Source organism: Ranitomeya imitator, chromosome 8 (assembly GCF_032444005.1).
Source record: "Ranitomeya imitator isolate aRanImi1 chromosome 8, aRanImi1.pri, whole genome shotgun sequence".
In the NCBI taxonomy this organism is placed as follows: Eukaryota; Metazoa; Chordata; class Amphibia; order Anura; family Dendrobatidae; genus Ranitomeya; species Ranitomeya imitator.
The window spans coordinates 123006084-123023720 of NC_091289.1; the positions used below are offsets into that span (position 1 = coordinate 123006084).

The following is a 17637-nucleotide window of genomic DNA, read 5'->3' on the forward strand; positions in this document are numbered from 1 at the left end:
TCTGTGGAAACACACTGACATGCACAGCAACATAGATTTCAATATGTCTACGTGTGTCTCCGGTATGTGTGAAAACTGCCATCTCATGTACGGGACACACTGATGTTTAAAAGAAGTATATACTGTATGTCTACTAATGACAACTGTTCTGATACAAGACCTTGTCTAAAATTCTGTCATTCGATATTGATAACTGAGTCACAATCACAAAAGCCAGAACCCACCTGCTGGCCTGTAACCAGGAGTATTGAGCCTTCTTTCCCATGTAGAACTTGCCGAAATATATGATCCAGAATTAGCAACTCACTCCAACAATTTTGCAAAAGCTTCATCTGGTCATCTACCTGTAGTAATAAATAATAAATATATTTATTTGTTAATTAAAATTAGATTAAAGTTAGAGTACCAGTAATCTACCACAAAATTGTACCCACACTCATGATACAAAAAAAATGAAAATCAATCAATCAGTTTATTAAGCAAGCATTTAATCCCCGATTTTTCAATGTGATTCCACAAGAATTCTTGTTTAAATGGCCTTAAAAAGTTGTAACATTTTTTGCACAAATTGTGAGACCTTGAAATCACGTGAACACTTTGTGTATTTTTTTAGTTTTCACGTCAGTATCTGTAAGGCCGGTTTCACACGTCAGTGGCTCCAGTACGTGAGGTGACAGTTTCCTCACTTACCGGAGCACTGACTCACGCAGACACATTAAAATCAATGTGTCTCTGCACATGTCAGCGTGTTTTCACGGACCGTGTGTCCGTTTGAAAAACATGGAGACATGTCAGTGTTTGTGGGAACGCACGGATCACACGTCCCATTAAAGTCAATGGGTCCGTGTAAAACACGTACCGCACAAGGATGCTGTCCGTGTGCAGTCCGCGTGCCATGCAGGAGACAGCGCTACTGTAAGCGCTGTCCACCCAGCTTGTGGTGCTGAAGCCCCATTCATTTCTTCTCTCCAGCAGCGTTCGCTGGAGAGAAGGAATGAAAAATCATTTAAAAAAATTTTTTTTTGTTTTTAAAATAAAGTTCACGGTAGTCTACCCCCTCCCACCATTGTGCACCCTCCCGCTGGCATTAAAATACTTACCCAGCTCCCTCGGCGTTTCCATCCTCTCAGCGTCGCAGCTCTTCCTGTATGAGCGGTCACGTGGTGCCGCACATTACAGTGATGAATATGCGGCTCCACCTCCCATAGGTACAACTACTGAGTAGTAGTTTTATCATGCTGGGAGTATCAGTTTTATCATGGATTACAAGCACAGCATGCTGGGAGTGGTAGTTTTACCATGGATTACTGACACTGCATGCTGGGAATAGTAGTTTTACCATGGATTACTGACACTGCATGCTGGGAATAGTAGTTTTACCATGGATTATTGACACTGCATGCTGGGAATAGTAGTTTTTCCACAGATTACTGACACTGCATGGTGGGAGTAGTAGATTTATCAGAGATTACTGACACTGCATGCTGGGAGTAGTAGATTTACCACAGATTACTAACACTGCATGGTACCAGTAGTAGTTTTACCACAGATTACTGACACCGCATTTTAGGAGTGGTAGTTTTACTACAGATTACTGACACTGCATGCTGTGCTAGTAGTCTATGGTAAAACGACACAGATGTTTACACCACGTGACCCCGGACACGCCCACACACCTCACTCCAGGTTGTAAGCTTCTTCATTTCAGGAGGGAGCGTGTCAGGAGTGGCTCCGGTAACTACACAGCATTCCCGGTAACAGAGACAGACGCCACAGGACGGGCAGACTGAGCACCATGTGAGGAGAATGAAGACTCCTCATCAGTGGCTCCGAGCTCCTGCAGCTTCTGGATGCGGCGGAAATAGGTGAGTGACATCACTAGAGGAGGCAGGGTTCAGGTTCCCGACTAGACAAGTTCTGACTTATCGCTGCCATGAGGCCCACATGTCTGTGCGCTGCTTCTATAGTTTCTCCTGAGGCTGGAAAAACCTCAGTACAGTGCGGGAAAAGTAAGATCCCGGCCAGGACAGCGGGACAGAGTCTCAAAATCAGAACTGTCCCGCAGGATTCAGGATGGTTGGGAGGTCTGTCTATTCTGCAAAAAAAACAATCAAAGCACAAAATACTGATAACAAAAAACAATGTGTGTGCAGGAAATTTCTGAAATCTCATACTTTGTTGGTACTGTAAAACGCAGCTGAAAATTTGCATTAAAAAACACTGCAAAAATGACTAGCGTAAACTTAGCCTAACGCTTGCTTATTTTTCATGCTTCCCACATCAATTTCAAGAATAGACTGTTCACATATTGAAAAGAATATTTTGCCCCTAAATGGACAGACTTCCCATGAACTACATGTCATCCCTGGTTGCAGAAGGTGAAATATATGGCCAAATGGAACTTCTGGAGCGACACCGGGCTTCATATAAAAAGGTGTTGTCATGATTAGAAACCTTCTTAAATATCCTACTAGGAACACAGATGTATCACTCAGGCAGATCTTTCATAGGACTGCCGGGTGACCAGCTCTGTTGAAGCTGATGTGGTGGCCACGTTTATTATTTTACAGCTTTTAGTTGGATAGACATTTTAACAAAATGAAGAAAAGTATACGTCAAGCAGATGCAAAACAGTGTGGTGTGAGAATGAATGTGAACCATCTGTTCGCTCCCACAATAACCTGCGAGTATGACAAAACCCTGGAAACACTAATTCTTATCTTCATATTAAAATATTATCTCTCTTTTCCTAGAAGGGGTTTTTTTCAGTGGCAGCAGAAGAATTAAAGATTTGTACAGCCAGGTGCTTTCTTCTCTGGGAACCTGGTCTGTCCCCCTCCGAATCCAGGAATATACTTATATATTTATCCCATTAATTACGGGAGGGAGGCAGAATTATCTTGGCTCGCAGAGACATGAGACTTCCCAATATTGATGCCGTGCGCAGGAATGAGAGTCCTACAGGAGTGGTATTGTTAGAGGGGTGAGTGTTCTCAGGGGCAGCATCGTTAATGATTAAAGACGTCCTGTTTTCATGAAAGAGCAAAACTTCTGTAAACATGCAAGAAAAATGCCGTGTCAAATATCAGCTCCACTCATCAAATGCCAGGTATTAATCAGATTCATCATTTAACAGAAAATAACTCTGAATTTACACTTCTAATGACACAAAATAAAAATAAAATACAGAATATTAAATATACATGATTCAGATTAAAGCCAGGACTAAAATCAAACAGGTTCATTCAGCTGATGAAAGAGCAGCCACATCCCTGAGAATTACTATATACAAGGGCTGGCATTAGGGGCAGGCAGACTAGGCATCTGCCTAGGGCCCCCGGTCCACCAGGGGAACCCAGCCAGTGGGGTGCCACTTATAGTGGCACATCACGCAGCTGCTATTAGAGGGGCTCATCAATTAGAGGGACTCAATCATAGATGCAGATACAGTTGAAAGCAATAATGAAGGAGAGAGTGTCAGATGACGTTCCCTCCCCCATCATTCCCCTCTGAATCTGACACAGCATGGTGTGCAATGATGTCACGTCATCGCGCACCATGCTGTGCTGGGCAGTGGAGCTGCTGAGATGATCTGGAAAGAAAAGAATAGTGGGAGAACGAGGAGGAGAGGTGAGTATTGTACTTTTTTTTACATCACTGAGTACATGGTGGCCATAATACTGCAGGACTATGGGGCTGCATTATACTCTATGGGTGGGGGCTGCATAAAATTCTATGGGGTGGCTGCATCATATTCTATGGGGTGGTTGCATTATATACTATGGTTGGCTGCTTTATACTCTACGAGGGGGTTGCATTATACTCTATGAGGTGGCTGCATTATACTCTGAGAGGGTCTGTATTATACCATATCGAGGTCTATGGAGTGCATTGTACTATAAGGTAGCTGCATTATACTCTAATTGGACTATGGAGAGTGCATTATATTATGTGTACTATATGGGACCTGCATTATGCCGTATTGAGGACTATGGAGAATGCATTATACTATAAGAAGAACTAAGGGGGCATTATCCTATGGGGAGTGCATTATACAGTATGGAAGACTATGAGGAGTGTATTATACTATATGGAGGACTGAGGAGTGTATTATAGTATATGAAGAACAAAGAGGAGTGTATGATACTATATGGAGGACTATTGGGAGTGTATGATACTATTTGGAGGACTATGAGGAGTGTATTATAGTATATGGAGGACTATGGGAAGTGTTTTATATTATATGGAGTACTATGGGGAGTGTATTATACTATACGGAGGACTATGGTGAGTGTATTATATTATATGGAGCAGGGGTGTCAAACTGCATTCCTCGAGGGCTGCAAACAGGTCATGTTTTCAGGATTTCCTTGCATTGCACAGGTGATAATTTAATCACCTGCAGAGAATGATTCCAGCACCTTGTGCAATGCTAAGGAAATCTTGAAAACACGCATGGTTTGAGGCCCTCGAGGAATGCAGTTTGACACCCCTGATATGGAGGACTATGGGGAGTGTATTATACTATATAGGGAGGACTATGGGGCACATTATACTATATGGAGGACTATGAGGTGCATTATACTATGTGGAAGACTAATGGGTGTATTAGATTGATTTATTAGTGATTGTTCTATCCCCATCATTGTTCCTCAGCCAGTTGTAAAGAAGCCCGGGAACAAGCGTCGTACGACTTCAATAATGTTGATCACGCGAGCTTAGCGGCCTGAGCTCGTCACATGTAAATACAACCAAATGTTTTTGTGTGATGGTGCAATATGTTAGCATTTGGGGGCCTACTTTAAACTTTTACCCAGGGCCCCACTTTGTCTAAAACTGGCCCTGCTATGTACTATACATAACTTCTTGGCAACTTAGGGGGGCATCATTACTTTGAAGAAGACACTGAGCAGGCATCATTTCTGTGTGGGGCCACTTAAGGGCACAAGTGATGGACACTAAGAGGCCTCTTAACTATGTGGGGACACTAGGAATGCTTAGCGCTGAAATAAAAAAAAAACGCTGGAGTGGTGCTTTAAGTGTAAATATATCTTGCACGCAAAATAATTAGGTTGCAAAGTATCAATCATGGACAGCACACAGATTGCATAATTAACATCTATCTGTTGTTTCGTGATTTTCAAGGACCCACAGAGTTGAATGTGTGAATATGATCTATGACTAAGATCAAAATTGGACACATCTCCGTGATTTTTTTGCGAATAGTTTTCAAAACAACAAGGACATGTGAAGAGCTTCACAGATTATAATGGGTATATGTTCTATCCATGAAAAATGTCCGAACGAAGGCCTAAAATGCGTTGTGACAGCTATGGTTTCACCCTGCAATAGTCCAATATGTAAAATGTGAATAAATAAGATAAGGCTCATCCATCTTTAAGCAACAGTCTGCACATGGTGTTCCTGGTAGATGGTCTCTCCTGCTACTGGGACAACTCCCACAACACTGGAATAATGTGACTTTGTTGTATTTCATAGGAAACCCCAAATGAGCAGTTTGCATCCTAGCGCAATGTAAGCATGTGTGTCCCAAATTATTTGACAGATGCGTTCTTTACATTTTATCTACCGTACTTGTTCCTTAGCTGCGAAAAATAATACCTTAGGAAACACACTCAGATTTTTACAGGATGAATAACTAATGGGAAATTACAGGCTGATGGTATAAAGTAATAGTTTTAACATCCTGTTCCACTTACCAATCAGAAACAAACACTTTATTTTCTGCCTATGATCTAGCTTCAAATGTGTTCTTATTTAGTTGAAATATAGGACATGGTCGAATTTTGTTGCGATATTTGCAAATGAATGAAGGAGTCTATATGAAGAATTCTTTCCATGATAACGTGTATGACTTTAGGTGTTTAACGATCAGCTACGTGTTTGCCAATATGTGGTCATTTAGTAGCCTGATTACAAAGGCTGACGGTGCTTCGAATGTGCACAGAACAATCAGTAATAGAATGTTCTTGACAACACATCCAGTTTACACAGGACAATGTGCTGTACAAAGCAATGATTTATAAGTAGAGATGAGCGAATATTTCAATATTTGTTTCGGATTACAATCGCCGTATTTGCGATATTCACCGAACACAGCCGAACGCCTTTGGAGCCAATGGGAATACAGATGAGCGAATATTTTCTGAAACGATCGTCAAAGATAAATTCGGCACGAATATGGCAAATTTGGATTCATCAATCATTTTCCAAACATATTCACTCATTTCTATTTATAAGCAGGCTTAAAGGCAATCTATCAACCTCAGACTATTTATATATACACCTAGCTCTTTCAAAGACAAGTGCAGCAATGCCTTTACCTAGACAGTCTGTAACGTCGATTGTCGGCGCCCCTGCATGGTTCCCTTGCTCTGTCCATGTGGGGGTGTCAACATACTCACCACGCCCTGGCCGCGTCCTTGTGCTCCTTCCCCTCCTTTTCCTGCCCAAAATGTACTGACATCCAGCCTGGTGCACGTGCTTCACTGCTCTTAAAGGGGCAGCATTGACACACCTGCAAAGATGTCACGTTTGGCTCTGTCTAGAGACTACTTGTTTCCCAGTTTCAAGAGACACGTATCTATTCTAAACCCATGCAGGTCGATCGTGATAGGCTGGCGATGCAGCAGCCGGAACGTGATCATGCCAAGGTAGTGTGCTATGGCTGCGGTAGCATGGAACATTTCAATTGTTGTTGTCCGGAGGGGTCTGAAAAACTCCAAAACCTAGGGCCCATAGAGGTGAGAGTGGAGATACTTCGACACTGACTTTGAATGTGTCTGTGTCCTGTGGAAGTATCTGCATCATCGAGACAGCTTATCTTTACTCCTGTTCGGTAGGAAATTACCTTCAGCAAGCCGTGGTGGATCGTATCAGATTCCAGTCTGACGCTGCCAAATCCGCTGAGTATCATCCATTGAAGGAAAGGACCTATCAGGAGTTGTTCAAGTCACAGAATAAGTAGAGCTCCAGATAGGAGTAAATAGCTGGGAGGCATCTTATATAAAAGGCACCCTCCCCAATAGGGAGGTGCCTGAGCAACCCCTATAGTTTGTTAGTGGTAGTTTGTGTGAAAAATTATGTTGCTAAGTCCCCTATCCTACATGTTTGCCAATCAGCAGGCATTTAAGCTGGTTTCAGACTTGCGTTCGGCAGGGCAGCGGATGAAAGCATTCTTTCTCCGTTAAGCCCCGCCCACTGCCACGCCTCTTCTTTCTGCTCCCCCTACATCTGCATGCGTTCTGCGTACCCTATCTTTAATATTGGGTAAGCAGGCCATGCGGATGTATACGGATGCCTCCGCATGCGTCGTTTTGACGCTGCGCTGACCTGCATCAAACGTGGCCTGCATACCCAATGTTAAAAATAGGGCATGCAGACGTAGGCGGAGCTGAAGGAAGAGGCGAGGCAGTGGGCGCGGCTTAATGGAGAAAGGCTGCCTACTGCAGCCCTGCTGAACGCTAGTGTGAAACTACCCTTAGTAGCCTGTTTACACAGGCTGACCGTGCTTCCAATGTGCACAGAACAATCAGTAACAGATTGTTCTTGACAACACATCCAGTTTACACAGGATAATGTGCAGCTGAAAACAATGATTTATAAGCAGCTTAAAGGCAATTTATCTGCCTCAAATTATTTACATACACATGTAGCTCTTTCAAAGACAAGTCCAGCAACACCTTTTGATCTCACACTCAACAGCGTAAATAAAATCGATGCAATGTTGTTCCTAAAATGTAGGACGAGTGTTATGCAAGTACAATGTGATTTTTCTCACCTAGCATCTGGATGACATGCGTATGCAATGAGATTTTAACCTCAGCTTTTACATACAGTAATTCTTGGTAATTTCAAGCAAGTTTTCTAACTAAGAAAACAATCTTTTATACAGAGATAGATAGATTTTTGCCCTAATTTATTTAATTATTAACTAACTACATGTACAGTGAGATACACAGGCACCACACTAATTATATATCTCAATGACATCTTTCTATCCATCTAGCTACTCTATCCATTTATTCTATCCATCTATTCTATCTATTCTATTCTGACGGTTCACAAAGTGATTTTACTGTAAATGGCTGAAGAAATGTTGGGTTTCCTATGAGATAGGTGCGTAAAAAAGATTTTTCTCTCGCACCCATTGATTTGCATTGGTGAGTCTCGTCCAATATACGCGGTCACTCGCAGCATGTTGCGAAGACAAAATCACAGATGAACACAGAATTAATGACTAACATTAGTCAGAGTGCAATCCGATTTTTTTATCGGATTGCAATCGTCTGTTTTAAACGCAGATGAGTATGAGTCCTAACTAGTGATGAGCAAGTATACTTGTTGCTTGGGTTTTCATGAACACGTTCGGGTGGTCTCAGAGCATTTGTAACTGCTCAGAGATTTAGTTTTTGTTGATGCAGCTGCATGATCTACGACTGCTAGCAAGCCTGAGTACATGTGGGGGTTGCCTGGTTGCTAGGGAATCCCCACATGTATTCAAACTGTCTAGTAGCTGTAAATCATTCAGCTGCGGTGATGAAAACTAAATCTCCAAGCAGTTAGAAATACTTGGAGACCACCCGAGCGTGCTCGGGAAAACTCGAGCAACGAGTATACACGCTCATCACTAGTGCTAACCTATACAGTCTGTAACATCCATTGTCGGGCATCCCCTGCACGGTTCCCCTGCTCTGTCCATGCAGGGATACCAACATACTCTACACCCTAGCCATGGCAGCTTCCTTGCCTTTCGTTCCCTTCTCCCTTGCATACAGCAGTGTCTTCCGATGCACGCCTAGTGCACGTGCTACCCTTCTCTTAAAAGGGCAGTGCGCGTGCCTACAAAGATGCCTCTAGCCAGTACTTAGAGGCATCTTGTATAAAATGTATCCTCCCCAATAGGGAGGTGCCTGAGCAACCCCTATAGGTTATTAGTGGTGGTTTGTGTACAACTGTATCTTGCCAGGTTCCCCATCCTTAGTCTATTCTAGTTATTTCCCTATCCTGTACTATCCCTGTAGTCCTGTGTAGTTTATTCATGACCCTGAAGCCGTTCTGGCGGTACCTGAATCCTATAGTCTATGAGTGGTACCTGGTGGCTACCTGCAGCTCAAGCCTGACTCCACCATAAGGAGCTCCAGTGAAAATCAGATAGCTGCTTAGCTACGCTACGCCCCCACTTGGCAAGCCTGACCCGTAACACAGTGGGTCCATAAACCATGTGAGCCTCCGGCGAGCGTGACACAAACTATTCCTCTATTACTGAGAAATCATTTGTTGGAATGCAAATAAGGCATGTGGAAGCTGTCACAACCTCAGGTGGTGTACATGGTTCTTGGACCCACTGTGTTACAAGGCTGGACCTGCCTAGAAAGGACTGTAGCTAAGCTGCTGCCTGTTGTTCACTGGAGCTCCTGATGGTGGAGACAGACTAGGCTGCAGGTAGCAGCTAGGTACCATTCCTAGGTAGGGGCCAGTACTGCAGCTGCCAATGCCACGGGTCGGGTTCGCTGATGCGGAGAGAAGTGATCAAGGTCACTGAGTAGCCAGAACCAGAGACGGACGGACTGTACGGCCAACGTGGATGTAGAAGATAGGTTCTTGTCCAGACCTGTAGATAACAGGAACAGTTCTGGAGCTGGCCGCACTAAGACCAGGGACAAAGAACACAGGACTGGCCGCACCGTGACCAAAGTTCGGGTATAGATACCACAGTTGTGGTTTCAGGAATAGGATGTCACCGAAGCAGTGACAGGAATGCAGGCAAACTATACTGGAGTAATGGGAGACGGGAATAACTTTAGAATATACTAGAAATAAAAAAAACAGGAGCAGCACACCGTGATCGTGGAAAAAAGGAGCCTTTATTTAGCTCATGACAGCGATGTTTCAGTTCAGACAAATGAACTGTCATGAGCTAAATAAAGGCTCCTTCTTTCCACTGATCACGGTGTGCTGCTCCTGTTTTTTGGATTTCTACATACAAGGTTTGGCCTTTGCCTTTGGGAGCTCTTTGCACCCAGACTCTTTATTTTTGCTTGTTGAGCTGCTCTGTTTTCCTCTTTCCTAGAATATACTAGGGATGGGGGAGACTGCTACATACAGTTGCATACACCAACACCACTAATACTTACTATAGGGGTTTCTCAGGCACTTCCCTATTGAGGAGGGTGCCTTTGATACAAAATGCCTCCCAGCTATTGAAAACTGTGGCATGCACACAGGCCAGGATGCAGCAGCACGCCGAGGACCACGATGGAGCCAAGGCAGTGAGTAAGCCGGCATCCCCGCATGGTGGGATGAGGGAAGCTATGCGGAGGTGCTGGCAGACACTATAGAAGCACTACCCAAGTCTCTTTCACTCTCTATTTCCCACTTATGAACACCTGCTCCTGCTTGGCTGATAGTTCTTTTTGCTCTGTTACTTTTATTATTATTTATTATTATACATTTTTATAGCGCCATTTATTCCATGGCGCTTTACATGTGAATACGGGGCAAATATAGACAAATACATTAAACATGAGCAGATAACAAGGCACACGAGTACATAAGGAGGGAGGACCCTGCCCGCGAGGGCTCACAGTCTGCAGGGGGTGGGTGAGGATACACTAGGAGAGGGAAGAGCTGGCTGTGCGGCTGTTCAGTAGGTTGAGGATCACTGCAGGCTGTAGGCTTGTCGGAAGAGATGAGTCTTCAGGTTCTTTTTGAAGGTTTCTATGGTAGGCGCAAGTCTGATGTGTTGGGGTAGAGAGTTCCAGAGTATGGGGGAAGCACGGGAGAAGTCTTGGATGCGGTTATGGGAAGAAGAGATGAGAGGGGAGTAGAGAAGGAGGTCTTGGGAGGACCGGAGGTCGCGTGTAGGTAGGTACCGGGAGACCATGTCACAGATGTATGGAGGAGACAGGTTGTGGATGGCTTTGTATGTCAGTGTGAGGGTTTTGAACTGGAGTCTCTGGGCGATAGGAAGCCAGTGAAGGGCTTGACACAGGGGAGAGGCTGGGGAATAGCGGGGGGACAGGTGGATTAGTCGGGCAGCAGAGTGTAGGATGGATTGGAGTGGTGCCAGAGTGCTAGAGGGGAGTCCAGAGAGTAGGAGGTTGCAGTAGTCGAGGCGGGAGATGATAAGGGCATGCACTAGCGTTTTTGCAGTGTTGCGGTCAAGGAAAGCACGGATCCGGGAAATATTTTTGAGTTTGAGACGACAGGAGGAGGCAAGGGCTTGGATATGTGGCTTGAAAGAGAGGGCAGAGTCGAGGATCACCCCGAGGCACCGGGCGTGTGGGACTGGGGATAGTGAGCAGCCATTGACATTGATGGATAGGTCTGGTGGAGGGGTAGAGTGAGATGGGGGAAAGATGATGAATTCTGTTTTGTCCATGTTCAGTTGTAGAAAGCGAGCAGAAAAGAAGGCTGAAATGGCAGACAGACAGTGCGGGATTTTGGTAAGCAAGGAGGAGAGGTCAGGTCCGGAGAGGTAGATCTGCGTGTCGTCAGCGTAGAGATGGTACTGCATACCGTGGGATTCTATGAGCTGTCCCAGGCCGAAAGTGTAGATGGAGAAGAGTAGGGGTCCTAGAACAGAGCCTTGAGGAACACCGACTGACAAGGGGCGAAGTGAGGAGGTGGTGTGGGGGAGGGAGACACTGAATGTTCGGTCTGTCAGATATGACGAGATCCAGGAAAGGGCCAAGTCTGTGATGCCAAGGGATGAGAGGATTTGTAGCAAAAGGGAGTGGTCTACAGTGTCAAAGGCAGAAGACAAGTCCAGGAGAAGGAGGACAGAGTAGTGTCGCTTGCTCCTGGCAGTTAGTAGGTCATTGGTGACTTTAGTTAGGGCAGTTTCAGTTGAGTGATGGGAACGGAAGCCTGATTGTAACCGATCAAAGAGGGAGCAGGAGGAGAAGTGGGAGGACAGTTCAAGATGGACGTGTTGCTCCAGCAATTTGGAGGCATAAGGGAGAAGAGATATCGGGCGATAGCTAGACACAGAGGATGGGTCGAGGGAGGGCTTTTTGAGGATGGGTGTGATCTTGGCATGCTTGAAGGATGAGGGAAAGACACCTGTTGTGAGTGAGAGGTTGAAGAGGTGCGTTAGGGTTGGGATGAAGACCGTGGAAAGGTTAGGGATGAGGTGGGATGGGAGCGGGTCAAGCGTGCAGGTGGTGAGGTGTGATCTTGACAGGAGGGTGGAGAGCTGATCTTCTGTCATGGTGGAGAAGCTGGTTTTGGAGGAGCAAGGTGGAGCAGCTAAGAGGGGCAGTGGGCGCTGTGGGCCAAAGCTTTCTCTGATCGTATCGATCTTCTGTTTAAAGAAAGAGGCGAAGTCATCAGCAGAAATGAGGGGGGAAGGAGGAGGTGCGGGGGGACGGAGTAGAGAATTGAAAGAATTGTTACTTCAAGGAAAGGAGTTGTTAGTCAAGTAAGAAAAGGCAGAACATTGTAGGGAATAGAGCCGGAGTGGCAGAGGCTTGAAGAGCTCCCACACATCAAATGCTCTTCAGTCTCGCTTCCATATCAATTCAAATGCTGATTTCTCAAAAATGGAGCAATGGACTGTCAATCTAAAGATATTGCTGGAAATGTCTTTAAAATAGCCCCATGCACAAAGAAATAGATTGAGGTATAAAATCTTTATTACAGATTCTCTTTAAAATTATGTAACCTGATGAGGAAGCATTTTTCTAATTTTTGTATGATTTGTACAGCCTGTTAATGCGTACAATTATGATTTCTCATCAGTGTACTGGATCTGATTTATATCTGTTTTTGTTGTGTATATCGATTATTATAATCCGTGTGTCATCTATTTTTTTCAATTGAAAAAATAAAACTGATAGATGTTTCCCAAGCTTTTGCAAGTAACAAATCTGTGAAGAACGGACCAAATGCAGATGAAACATGAATAAAATCCTGGTGTCTGTTTTTTCCTATAGACCTTGAATGGGTAAAATTGTTCCAAAAAAAGACTGTCCAAAAAAAAAATAGGCTGTAATGTGTTGTGTGCTCTTTGTTAACAAAGCGGATAACACACGTACATGACAATCAGACATGTGAATCTGCCTAAGACCCCATAATATTCAGAAAATATTTTCTGCTGTTTTCTGGACCAGGTGGGAGGTCGCACAGAGAAGGCACAGGATTACCAATGGTGCATGAGAATTAATCACCGGGTCATATTGTATCTGTGATTTTAACAAGTAAGGCTGCAGTCACACTATTAGTATTTGGTCAGTATTTTATATCAGTATTTGTAAGCCAAAACCAGGAGTGGAACAAACAGAGGAAAAGTATAATAGAAACATATGCACCACTTCTGTATTTATCATCCACTCCTGGTTTTGGCTTACAAATACTGATGAGAAATACTGACCAAATACTGATAGTGTGACTGCAGCCTAACAATGATAATCTCTGGGGCTGTTTACATCACCAGGTTTTTCTGCAGCTTGTGTGTGCATGCACAGAGACACATCCTATGATATTATACACATTCACATGATTCTATGATTCAATGATATTCTTTTTTTACTGGCGTCATGGTTGAAAAATCTATGGGTCCTTGAGAATCATGGATAGTACGTTCAATGTCATCCGTGTGCTATCTGTGATTTACATTGATAGAAAAAACGTTACAATTCATTCTATTTATTTATCCATACGTGGAAATCACTGATGGTAAAATCTGACAACTGACCAAACTGTGATGAAACTCGGTTTCAAAACACTGATGACACAATATTGCAATAATACAACAGCTCATCATTAGGGCCGGCTATCAGTCCGTGCCGGGAGTGCAGCTACAGATCGGTGACTGATCCCGAGCTGGCGCGGCCCCCATGACTGGAACCGAAACACTGACGGGGGAATAAAGTTCATTTCCTCATGGCAGCGGTGGTCTCAGTGTCCGATACTGGGCAGGTTCACAAAGCTATTAGCCTGCAGATTTACCCCATATCTGCAGGTTGATATGTCTTCTTCATGTGACAGGTTCTCTTTAAGAGCCACTACCATAAGGTAAGTTTTGGGTTTAGAGGGGCTACTGTTTGCACTCACCTTTATCTTGGAACTACCGTAGTTTGGCTAGCTTTATTACGGGAGGTGGACAGGGTTTAGGGCCCTGGGTGGTACTATATTGGGGACACAAGTTGCCTATTATTTTTTGGGAAGCACAGCTACATCTGAAAAGAACGTACTGTTTTGTTACTAAGCTTTAGCGGTGGAAATCTGAGGAAGAGGAGAATATGTAAAATGTTGAGAATGCTTGCTTACTAAGATGCACTCATAGAATTTGAGATATTTCTATTGCTTGCTGAATATAATAGTTGTTCCCATTGGGCATTGGGGACCGTGGCCGACATGAGTATATAGCAGGAGCACTGTAAGAACACACAAGTGATGTAACCAGTTTACAGCTCTGGTGTTGAAGGGATGTAGCAGAATCTTCCTGTATACAGCAAAATTTCCTTCCTGTGTTATGGGATCAGAGGCGAAAGAATTTTTATCCTAACACATTTTCTGCCTCAGATCACACACTTGTTCATGCGTAACAATGGGAAGAAGATGGAGGAAGCGGCTGCTTCTAGCAAAGCCCAGGAGAGTGTGGCCGTATATGTGTGTATTGTGATATCTGAGTGACTGTATTAGCAGGTGTGCGACCACCGCCGTGAGTCTGTGTAGGCACATGGGTGCAGGACTCTACCTAGACTACAGGCATTTAGCTTTCTATGAGGTCTGTGCAGTGTACGACTGGAATGCCAAGGGCCCACCAGTAACATAGACTGTTGGGGCACACTCTCTTATTACAAGCAAATATTACATCACCCCATTCACAAATGTAAGTATGCATGTAAATGATATTGAACTGGGTAGCTTGATAAATGAATGAAGAGATGATGCTTTTGTCAATTGTGCCAACTACTGCTCATATAAGGGGTGGAGGGCCCACCAGGGAATTTACCTGTTCCCCAGTGGGCCAGTGCCAGCCTGGGTCTTCTCCTGACAGTGGCTTTATTTTCAGCTCAATGACTACTTGAGACCGCTGCTGCCCCCCAGGGTCTGCCACTACATTGATATTATAAACATGTTATTCCGTACTTTGTTCTATTTTCAGGTAGATGACTATTAAATGTTTATTTGTTTCTCATAGGATGAAAATGATAAACTCTCAAAGGAAATCCGTCTGAAATAAAATCCAAATATTCTTAAAGGGAACATAGCATCACCTTGAACTCGCCAGCAAACTTTTCATGTGTACTAAAGATACAGAAAAAAATCAGCACATTACCCCTAATTACAACTAATTGAGAAGGGAAATGGCACTGCTACTTTGTTTATATTATTGATCTATTAGCAAGCTGAGAGGAATTGCCCATCTGAAGTGTCAGATCTGCACTGGACGTCTTCTGACCCACCATTCCTCGGCCATACGTTCCTGCTTCCTATTTCATGCCTAGCGAACTGAATCGCAGTAAGCGCCAATAATAGACTGGCAATAGATCAGGACACCGTGTCACCCACTCTCTCTTTTATGATGTTCGGGGTCAGAAATTCATCCACCCCATATTGCACACGCCAATCAATCTAAAAGAAGATAGACCAATGAATGTGAGATCAATAACCTAAAGCAAGGAGATTGATCTGTCCCTATATAAGAACCGCAAGAAGAACTTCATTACTGTGACCTTTGACCCCATGTTCTCCCCACCGACAGCACTTCCATATCTTACAGTTATAAGACTTTTTTTTTTTTAAATTATGACACATATGGATTTTTTTTTACCATATATCCTCAGGCATTGCTACAGGACATATTATAATTGCTGAATAGAATTGTGATTAACGATTATAAATATTAAGATATGTACTTTTGCATTCATTTCTTATGCAGCCTGGTAATTGAAGAAAAGGTGGAAGTTATTGAAGTAGCTTTAAAAAGAACTTGCACTTTTGCCAAAGAATCGTCCTGAAGATCTATTTTACATTTACTTATTATTTTTAATAACTATTATTCATAGTATAATGCATACTAGTGCATGCTCTCAGCATAAGCAACAGAAGAAATCTGGTATGTGCAATGGTCCACAACACAAGATCTTATGTGTGAGTCTTGTCATTGTTAAAGGACCTGATTACATGACTACTTCTTTGTAGGCCCTAGAAGAAGAGGACAGAACAGCTAGAAGGCTCCAAAGAAAAGGAGTATGAACTACTGCCTAAGTGTAGAGGATCTGGTCTGGGGTCTACATGGGTCTGCTCAAGAATTTGTATTAGTTTAGAGTTTATGGTCTAGAGACTGTATTAGTTTAAGAGGTCAGTGGGCTGTATTTATTGGTAATAGTCAGGGATGTGTATCAGTTAAGGGAGTTCTGTCTAGGGTCTGTCGTTAGGGGCTCTAGCTGGAGGTATTTATCACTTAAGTTGGATCCTTCTGATGTCTATTTTATTCTGGCACTATATTTGTTCTGAAATGTAATCTGAAGTCTGAAGTAAAGAAGGCATCTGAATTTACTTAGGGTTGTAGTTTAGGATTTAAATTCAGGGGCTTGTTTGAAAGTCTGATTTTTTTAGGGGTCTTATCATGGGTCTAGATTTATTTAGCAGGCTGCAGAAATAAGAGCTCAAAGATGTCATTTGCAGCAGACTGCCATCATCAACTAGAAGTTGTCAAGGAAGTCTAGGCTGGATGGAGAAGAAAAGAGAATGTCAACAAGAGGAGCTGGTGCCTCTCTTGCCAAGACATGTACTTTGTAAAAGTATACAAAAAGTCAACGTGTAGTCCAGCTTTAATAGGCAACAGGGTGTTACTACTCACCTGGCAATAGTATGTGTCCTACAAAGTCTGATACTGTCAGTGATGATTTGGCACTATTGGGGTTTAGCAGCATAGCGCGTTGGTAAATGGAATAGTAGAACCCAGTTTCAAGGATGGCAAAGAAAGATGATGTTGACTATAGACCCAGCCGTGGCAAGGAGAGGGGGAAACAAGTTTGGGAAACAGCCCAGAATTTATAGTTTTCATCATTCTCCAAATTAGTGCTCTCTACAAGTAAAACTTTACCCCTTAGATACAACGTCCCTGATTCATATTGTTGCAACTTTTGGGATTTTCACACCAGTTTCTCCCAGATCCATCAAAATGGACAAATCTGGGGTGGGATGAGGCCAAGATATCACAGCTTGTTTAATTAATGATTAGTTGTGGCATTTCTAATGCCATAAATTATACACCAGCTTAAAATTGGAGCAAGATTTGTGGATACACACCACTTGCCAGATGCTCCTGATTCATTAAAGGGAACCTGTCAGCAAGCTTTTGCTACCTCATCTGAGAGCAGCATGAGATAGGCAAAGAGAAGCTGAATAAAACAATGTATCACTTAGATTACTGGATGCAGCAGTTTTGACACAATCAGATCTTTTCAATTTAGAATTAAGCAGAGCTGAGAAAGCTAACCCCACCCACATCACAGCTAACCACGCCCATATAACAGCTAATCCCACCCACATAACAGCTAATCCCACCCACACTACACTCCCTGACAGAAGTTATGTAGCTTATCCATGTTATGTATTTTGAAAGCTGAAACCCTTCCGAAATGTGGTTTAGGTTAA

At 43.4% G+C, this 17637-nt stretch overlaps 1 protein-coding gene across 2 annotated transcripts in view; it reads right to left on the minus strand.

Moving 5' to 3' along the window:
• Positions 1-17637, minus strand: part of NR5A2 (nuclear receptor subfamily 5 group A member 2) — a 256864-nt gene that overhangs the window by 59532 nt on the left and 179695 nt on the right. For both annotated transcript variants that reach the window (XM_069737334.1, XM_069737333.1), the window contains exon 5: positions 225-344. In XM_069737334.1, coding sequence (XP_069593435.1) covers positions 225-344 — 120 coding nt within the window. The remainder of the gene's footprint in view (positions 1-224; positions 345-17637) is intronic.